This window comes from Octodon degus, unplaced genomic scaffold, assembly GCF_000260255.1.
Source record: "Octodon degus isolate 3935 unplaced genomic scaffold, OctDeg1.0 scaffold00070, whole genome shotgun sequence".
Lineage (NCBI taxonomy): Eukaryota > Metazoa > Chordata > Mammalia > Rodentia > Octodontidae > Octodon > Octodon degus.
This window is the reverse complement of record NW_004524646.1, coordinates 11,380,084-11,388,929: the sequence shown is the minus strand read 5'-3', so window position 1 is coordinate 11,388,929 and position 8,846 is coordinate 11,380,084. Positions and strand designations below refer to the sequence as shown.

General features: G+C 53.2%; 1 protein-coding gene across 1 annotated transcript in view; it reads right to left on the bottom strand.

Moving 5' to 3' along the window:
• Positions 1-698: 698 nt before the first annotated feature.
• Ccnk (cyclin K) overlaps positions 699-8,846 on the bottom strand; it is a 30,606-nt gene continuing 22,458 nt past the window's right edge. Inside the window, 6 exon segments of the mRNA XM_023719620.1 lie at positions 699-1,648; positions 1,651-2,010; positions 4,443-4,511; positions 6,691-6,724; positions 7,395-7,669; positions 7,943-8,112. Of these exon segments, the coding sequence (XP_023575388.1) occupies positions 1,392-1,648; positions 1,651-2,010; positions 4,443-4,511; positions 6,691-6,724; positions 7,395-7,669; positions 7,943-8,112 (1,165 nt within the window). The 3' untranslated portion in view covers positions 699-1,391.

The following is an 8,846-nucleotide window of genomic DNA, read 5'->3' as shown; positions in this document are numbered from 1 at the left end:
GACGCTCTTCTCAGCAGAACGCAACCGAGGTGAGACTCGTGGCCACCGCCCGCCCGCAGCGCCGGAGCCCGCGGACTCCCCTGCTCCCTCCTTCTGTTGAACCACTTTGATTTGTGCAGAGAGAAATAGAACTTTTTTGATAGTGTGGTTAAAAACATTGATTTGAACTATTTTAGTAAAAGGAGTAACAAACAAGACTGTGACAGTGTATCTTTGCGCTAAATAAAGGCTTCCTGGGAGCCTCCTGGCTGGTGCTCACTGCTCTCTGGGCTCTCTGGCGGGGTGAGGGCGACTCGGGACGGGCAGTGGCTGGTCCCCGTGGCCACTGGCCCCTCCTAGGCCCTGAACGTCGAGGGTGCCACGCCAGACCTCGTCCAGCGCAGGGACCGTATCCCGTGCAGATACTGGCGAGCTCCTTCCAGGGGACCCCAGCATCTGAACCAGGCCAGCAGGGCTGGGACAGTGAGCCAGCTTCCCACAGGGCGTCTGCACCCGCGCCCTGCCCTGGCCCCTGCCCTCTGCTCAGCTGCTAGCAGCAAGCGCCGCAGGAGGTGCCTCCTCCAGTCAGGCCCAGGGGAAGACGGGGCCACAGGAGGGTGGCAGGCAGACAGCTTCCCTGCCCTTCTCCCCAGCTAGGGCCCTTGAGCCTTGGCCTCGGGGTCTGGAGCCCCACCTTTCACCCCCCAAACGACAAGGGGGCAGTTTCACAAGTGATTTTATTTGGATCACTGACTGAAGGAGTCTCATTTGTAACCAAGATGGAATTCACAGTACACTGTTACATTCACACTTGAAAAAAAAAAGTCATATACAGAAATTTGCAAATAGATGTAAACATATATTACTTTCCAAGTACACTTCTCTACTCTCTGGAAAAGAAAAAAGCCATCCAACAAAGCAACCCCTTCAAAATAATTTTAATACAAAGGATGCAAATATCTGCAAATGAAAAAAGGGTTCATCTGACCTACTGGGTGTCATGGGAAATCACTGGATGGGAACAACAGCTGGACTTCAGATGGAACTGGACTATTTAAAATTGAGTTTCCAGGAAAAATAGGCACTGATTTCTAGAAGGAAATTCTCTCCTTAAGCTATTTATTGAGCCAATATGGCTGGTTAGCATTTCACTAGTGTAAAGTAACCCAGCACAGGACTCTCAGATGAGAATGGAAACCGTGTAAACAACGCAAGAGGAGGCTAAGGCCTCGCTGCAGCCCTGCTCCTCCCTCCGGGCCTGAGGACTACCCCGAGTCAGGCCAGGGTCCAGTCCCTTCTTCCCATACTGCAGTTGTCTAGCTTTATACAAGGTACCCTGCCACTTCCCCACTAACTACTCCGGCTGATTCGAAAGACTTTTGTTAAAAAACAGGGGCACAAACAGCACCCTGTTATCTCATCCAGGCGGCCCTCCCCAGGCCCCCAACGGGAGGCATGCCGGGAGGGGGGATGGGAGGGGGCACCGGTGGCTGTCCTCCTGGGGGGACGGCAGGAGGCGGGTAGCTAGCAGGGGGCAGGCCCAGACCTGGAGGGGGGTGAGGTGGGACTGCATGGGTGGGGGGCAGGCGTGGGGGTGGGAAGTTGGGGTTGTAGGTGGGCGGAGGTGGTGGATAGCCGGGCGTGGGGGGTGGGATAGTGGGGGGTGGAAGGACGCTGGGGGAGGAGGCACGGGGGGCGGGGGTGGGTTGGGGGGATAGACATGAGGGTGGTAGGGAAGGTGAGCGGGTGGGCCGTAGGCAGGGGGCATGGCTCCGTAGGAGGGGCCCTCGGTCTTCATCATGGACTGTAGGCTCTGGTAGCCCTCTCCCGACATGTAGGAGCTGGTGGTAGACATCCCGGTCATGTAGCTGGATGGGGGTGGGGGCGGGGGTCGGTGTGGCAGTGGTGGGGGCTGGTGCACAGGGGCCGGGTGGGCCGGAGGAGGAATCTGGACCTTGGGGAGGTCGCTGGTGTCCACTGGGCCAGGCGGCTCAGTCTCACCTAAGGCGGTAGCGAGGGGTGGCTTCCGGTCTGCAGAGGAGAGACAGGTTAGCGCACAGCCTTGGACCCCATGACTGCAGCAGGGTGCCCTGGGCCAGGAGCTGCACAGCAGTCTCAGGCCCTGTCCTGGATCCCAGCAGCCACTGGTGCAGACGAGCACAGTGTAGGTGCTGCCTCGGACCTCGCATGGAAGCCAGCACTGTAAGGTCCCGAGCAGTCAAGGTCTGGCTCCGGATTACTCACGGTCTCTGCCCTGCTCTAGCGCCCCCTCCCCTTTGTTCTGGTCCTTGGCCCACCAGTCACAGGCAGCCCTGGCCCAGTTCTCCTAGCTCCAGTGGGCTCCGTCTCTCTGGCCTTCTCTGCTGCTGGAGTCGGCTCCAGAGCCAGGCCCCGTGGAAGTACTACTGGCAGCCCTGGCACTTATGGTCAAATGAAAGGTAGCACTTAAAAGGCCACTGCAGGTCTCTGACATTCCTGATGCATTTACCAGAATAAAATGTATTCTTTTTACTCAAGAGAAGCAGGACCACATCCCGGTGCATGTGCCTGAGGATGGGCACGCGTGCCTTGCGGCAACCAAGGCCGAACACTTCAGAGCCACACCTGAGCTTGCAGCAGGCCACAGGCCCCTCCTACAGGGCTTCACATCCTGTGGCTTTCCCATCCCCTAATATGACACCTCCCACCCCCCAAAATGAGTCAGGAGCTCCTCTGCCCGGGTGGAAAGGTGTCCTTTCCCAGGCAGCTCGGGGAAAGTCCTAAGAGCAGCGCTGCCGAGTCCAGAGAACACCGAACAGCGAAGGTGCAGTGCAGGCCTCGGACGGGCCTCACACGTGTCAGGTGCCCTCGGGAGCCGACTGCTCTCCTGATATGGGGAAGTGTGGCATGGTACCCTGATGACAGCTGTGGACATGGGCAGAGATGTGGGCCAGCATGTGCACCTGGCAGCTGCCTTCCCTCATCCTGCCTGCTAAAGCGACCTGGGACAGACAGACCAGCACCCTCACCCAGGGGGTTAGCCAGGCCCACAGGGAACTGTCTGTGCTGCCGGGCAGGGCATGCACCCTCTGGTTCTAAAGGCTAAGGAGAGAGTACATACAAGTGCAGACCCTTGCTGGGTGCAGTGGTGCACACCTGTCACCCCTGTTACTCAGGGGACTGGCAGGAGGATTTCAAGATCAAGTCCAGCCCGGGCTTTAGCAAGACCCTTCCTCAAAAAAAAAAAAAAAAAAACAAACAAACTGGAAAGGGTGGGGGATGTGGCTCAGCACTCCCTGGATACAATCCTCAGTACCACCAAAGAGAATGCTGCCCCTTTTTAATTCCTCCCAGCTGCTGCTGTCCACCACAACCCACAAACACACCTGCAAGAAACTAGTTCCCCAACGCTCAGCCCTGCAGCCTCTCCCAAGGCCTGAGCCCTCCTTGCCTTCTGCGACTGCACCACTGCGGCCCTCAAATCCCCATAGGCCTCCCTGCAGAGCTCAACCTGCCTCCCTGCTGTCTTGGACTGCAGGGAATGATGGGCCCCACACCTGTCTCTCTTTCACACCATCCCCCCTCGATCCTCCTATACCTGAGGGCTACACTGTGATCCCCAGGAGTCCCTTACGAAGCTCCTGTGTGCCTACCTGCTGGCCCCAGTGGCAGTCTGTGGAGTGTCACAACACTGCCATAGGGCTGGGCACAGCTGCAGAGGCCTCCACAGGAGGCTCTCTGGGCTGTGCACAGGAAGCAGCCCTTGCCGACCACGCAGACTGCATGCGGAGCCTGGGACACATTCTTGCTGAGGTGCTCACAAAGCCTGAATGAGCAGCTCTGGCATCTCCTTAAGCAAGGCTTCTCTGAGCTGGGGGCTGGGCTGTGGCCTGAAGTCCTCACTGTACACCCTACAGTGGCCACATGTGAACCCAAGCAGGTGCGTCAGTGGCACCTGCACATCAGCCTTGGGTCGGAAGCCCTCGGGCCAGTCCCTCCCTGCAGATGGCCTCTCCAGCCCATCCAGCCCACTGCCCTGGCTCTGAGGTGGGGCACAGGCAGAGCGTGGCACTCTCTCTGCCTTTCTCCTTCTGTTCCCACTGCTGAGAAGCTGCGGGCACAGGGCATGCCTGTGGAGAACTTCATGCCCTTTAATTTATTCTCTATGTGATCTGAACAACTGCTTATTCTTCACAATGCTCTGGAAGACAATCTACCAACAGGAAGCAGGTGAGCGAGACATGGATCCTGACACCTGCAGCAATCCTGGCTCTGGAAAATGCTCATCAACCCAGTTTCGTTTACTTAAAATTCATTTCACCTGCACACCTCGGTACTTATGGATGGAGGTCAGCAAATATGCAGACATGCTTAAGACCAGGGCATCTGCAAAGTACCTGGCTTGGGAAACTAAGGATTCACAGCTCACGTCCCTGCCGGCTTCTCTGACCCACCTCTCAGGGCAGCCTTGCGGCTATGCTTACCTGGAGGAGGGTGAGCCGGAGGCAACGGTGGATGACTGGTTTCAATTTTGGGGATTTTAGGTGGTGGTTCTAAAAAGAAGAGATGAGTTAAAAAAACCACTAGTAGTTCATGTAAATAAAATACATCAGAGAAAACAGCAAGAAAAACTCTGTCAGAGATTTCTTCAGAAGAAAATGAACAGATATGACCAAGGCCTTCAGGGACTTAGATGAGAGCTTCTGAACTAGGAACTCACTAATGCTGTTAAAATAACCAATTACCCAAACACCTCTCTCCCCCTAAACAAGGCCTGCTCACTTCTCCCAGCCACCTGTCCTTCACATCTCCCTGAACTTCCTTGTTGACCTCTTAGAACAAATTCTTCCACATCATGAACAAGGCAACCAGATCTCGGATGACACAGGCGCCGGGCAGCAGCACCACGCCGCCAAGCCCCTGGTCTCACTGCTCCTCCCCCTGAACTCCTGTTCAGACCTATTGATGCTGCTCTTCTCGCTCTCCACACTGACTTCCAGCTAGCAGCGTGCCAGCACAGCGCACTCACTGGTGGCAGGGAGACCTGGAAGCAGGAGGGAGGCCTGGAGGGGATATTGGGGCATCACACTGCTGGTCAGTGCCACACGGGAGGGAGGAAACTGTCCACCCTTGGGAGGTCAGGTGCTGTCGCCAGCCTCCACAGTAACAACCCTGGTGGCCAGGACAGAGCACAAAAAGGCAGCACATTCAGCAAAGGCCCCGTCTTCCGCTGTGCTGGTGCAGCTTTCATCCTGATGCTTCCTTTTTTGAGCTAGGGTCCCACTATGTCGTTTGGGCTGGCCTTGAACTCCCTAGGTAGCCCAGGCTGGCCTCTCAACTCAGAGTGATGCTCCTGCTTCGGCCTCCCAAGTGCTGCGGTTTCAAGTGTGTGCCACCACTTCTGGCTCATCCTGAAGCTTTAGATTTGACTTGGGATTGTGCAACACTTCGTGTCTCCTGGCACCATCAACCACTTCCCTTATGTCCCTGCCTCCAACACAGGGCAGGTTCAAGGTACAGGGACTTGTGCTCTAGCTTTCACTTGGAGAACAAGTGCTCTTTCTGCAGAAAATCCACATTCTGGTGTCCTTCTTTCTACACTAGTCCTGACTACCACACTGTATGTGTGGATTCCTCTAGTTTCAACACAAAAACAAATTAGGCAGTTCTGTGCTCTACCAATGTGGAAAAAAAAAAAAAAAGCCAGTTTAAAAGGTGCCTGGCTCAGCTAAGCAGCAGTACAAGGGGGTGCTGGGGCCCACACCCTGGCAGCGCGTCCTTCCGAGCCTGCACTGCTACCATGTTGAGGACGGCACTTTTACGGCCCTTCATTTTGTCCCTGGTGACAAGCATAACTCCTCCTTCAAAATACACATTGCTATACCTGGCTCCCTCCATTTAGAATTATAGGTTTTGTTTTTTGGTACTGTGGATTGAACTCAGGACCCGTGAACACTGAGCTACAAATTCTGTCCTTTTTTCATGTTTTATTTTGAGATAGAGCCACACTAAGGTGCCTAGGCTGGCCCTGAACTTGTGATCCTCCTGCCTATTTCCAGAGTAGCTGAGATTCCAGGTATGATGGGTATGTCTAGCCAGAATTGTATTCTCTTATGTTGTCAAGTACATTTGATGGCCAGTGTTTCTTGTATTAATACTTCTTGGGCCGGGGAGGTGGCTCAGTAGAATAAGTGCTTGGCTGGCAAGCACAAGGGCCTGAGTTCAATCCCAGGTTTCTAAGAAAAAAACAAAAGCAAAACAAAAAAACCCAACAACAATCTATAAAGCTATACAGGCAGATGATCAGCAGAGAAGATCCATTTTTTTCCTGGAAGGCAGAGAAAGTTTGTGATAGTTCCCAGTTAAATTTTTTTTTTTTTTTTTTGTATTTTGTACAGGTTCTACAGGGTCTCACTACACAAATCAGACTTGTAGTGATCCTCCTGTTTTCAGCCTCCCAAGTGCTGCAATTACAAGTGTGCGTCACCACACCCAGTCTCATTCGCTGTCTCAGCAGGTCCTGGGGGCGGGGCTGGCACAGCATGCTGGAGATCATCCCTGGTCACTGTGCCTGCCTAAGCAGTGCGTTAGTCTGTTGAACTATCTGCCCTGCCCTTCTAAGTTAAATCTTAAGGCTAATTTATGTTGGAAAGGAAACAACGCTGACCAACCATTTAAATGAACCTAGTTTTACACAGAACCGTAAAATAAAAGAAACATCTTGGGTATTACCTGTTGCTTTGTTCTCTTCTTTGGGAGAAACAACCTGTTAAAAGAAAATATATGACTGTCAACCAAACCCTGGGCACAACAGAATCACAGTGAGAGAACAGAGCCACAGAGCAGATTCACTGTGACCTGCGTCCGCAGTCCCTCCCAATCATTTGTGCCCCTTTCTTCAATGGTCAGATCACACAGAAGGACCCGTCTTTGCGGAGTGTGCTCAGCAACAGCAGGCTTCAGGCTCTCCCTACACCCTGGACTTCGGGGGCTTGCTGGTGCACATTTACACACCTGCTTTCCTTTGGGGGCTCAAGCAACCTACGGCTTCCTCCAGTGGCCAGGCTGCTTCTGTGGAGAGCAGATTTGTGTTCCATGACCAGAAACTTTTACAAATATTGTGTGCTACTTAAAGCCCTGAACACTTAGGAAGAGCATGGGAGAAGTAGCCTCTGTAGCAGTCAGTTCCTGTAGCTACGATGACTGGGGGAAGGAAACGCTCCTGCTTCCAGCTCAGGTGGCTACGCATTACCAGCATCCACAAGGTAATATCAGGGTGGATAAGATGTGCCCTGATGCTAGGGAGTGGAGGCTGCAGGACGACAGAGGCTGCCTGGTTCCAGAGATCGCTGGTCTTCGGGCTCCCCACCAAGGCACCACACCAAGAGCTTGAGTGGGCCCCCTGCTTCCCCAGTTCAGTGCAATCCCCCACTCACCACAGCACGCTTCGCCTGTCGTGGAGGGCTGGGCTGTGGAGACAGCTTCTTGGGCTGCTGGGACTGTGGTGGTGGTGGAGGCTGCTGGGCCGACTGCTGCGAGTCCTTCTGCTGGGGCTGGGCTGGCTCAGAGCCCTGAGGTGGCTGTGACTGCTGCACTTGTGGCACTTGTGGTGTAGGCTGAAGAGATGGGGGCTGCTGCAGCTGATGTGGGGTGTGATGAGGCATCTGTTGTTTTCCTTGTGAGTAGAGATCCAGGATCTGATGGCAGATGTCTAAATGATAGCCAACAATTACATTCACTGCAAATTGACACCTGAAATCAAATTTTACTGTGAAAAACCCCTCAGCTTTGATTCCCCTACAAGGATCAATAATCACACTGGCAACAGGCCCCACCTTTGCTGAGTGTGGCACTGGGCTACCTCTCTAGTACGCTACAGAGCTATGTGCTTGAAAGAAGTGAAAGTCACAGCAGAGAATCTAAGGGGGCCCAGGGTTGTCATCAAAACTGGAGCACTTTCCCCAGAAAGCTCATATGCCAGTACCTTCTAGCACGTCAACAGGGACGTCCTGAACGAACTGCTCCCACCATCTCCTATACATGGGTTTGGAGGTCCACTCTTGTATTTCAAACTTGCACAAACGTCCTGCAAGGTACATGACTGCCACTGCTATGATTTCTGGCTCCCACTGCAGTGACAAGGTGGTGCAGAGACTGGATTCAATAAGGAGAGAAAGAGAACATTTATGATGAAACCTACACATGGAGATTTGATGCTGTATCTACCTACATGGCAACTGGCATACTTAATCATAGGCATGATTAATGCACTACAAGTAAAAAAGCAAGTTTTCAGGTACCAACTGCTAATTTGTTCTTTAAAGAATCAGAAAAATTTGAGCATATTAAAAAATTGCTGGGGCTGGCGAGATGGCTCAGTGGTCTAAAGCACCTACTTAGAACAAGCTTAGCTAAAGCACAGGGACCGCGGTTCAATCCCCCAGCACCACATGCCAGCCAGCCCCGCCCCCTGGTGGGCTGAGCTGGCCACACACACACACAAATTAAAAAATAAATAAAAAATTGCTACATTATGAAATACATATGAAAAAGTTTTACCTTTTTCTCCCCTAGCAACTGAACTGTTACTTCAAAGGAATGTTTATGGGGAGGTCAATCACTCTCCAAGAGAAATGCCTGCAAGGGTGGGGCTGCTGGCCTTCCCTGCCACTAGATTCCCAGGAACAGTACGCTTCAAAAATCATTACAAGAGGGCCAGCCAGCCAGCTCAGTGGACTAAAGTGCCTGCTTAGGCAGGTACAGGGACCAGGGTTCAATCTCTCCCACTCCCGGAGCATGCTGAGATGGCTAATGAGACTGGGTGTGGTGGCATGTGCCTGTAATCCTAGCATGTGAGAGGCTGAAAACAGAAGGATCACTATGAGTTC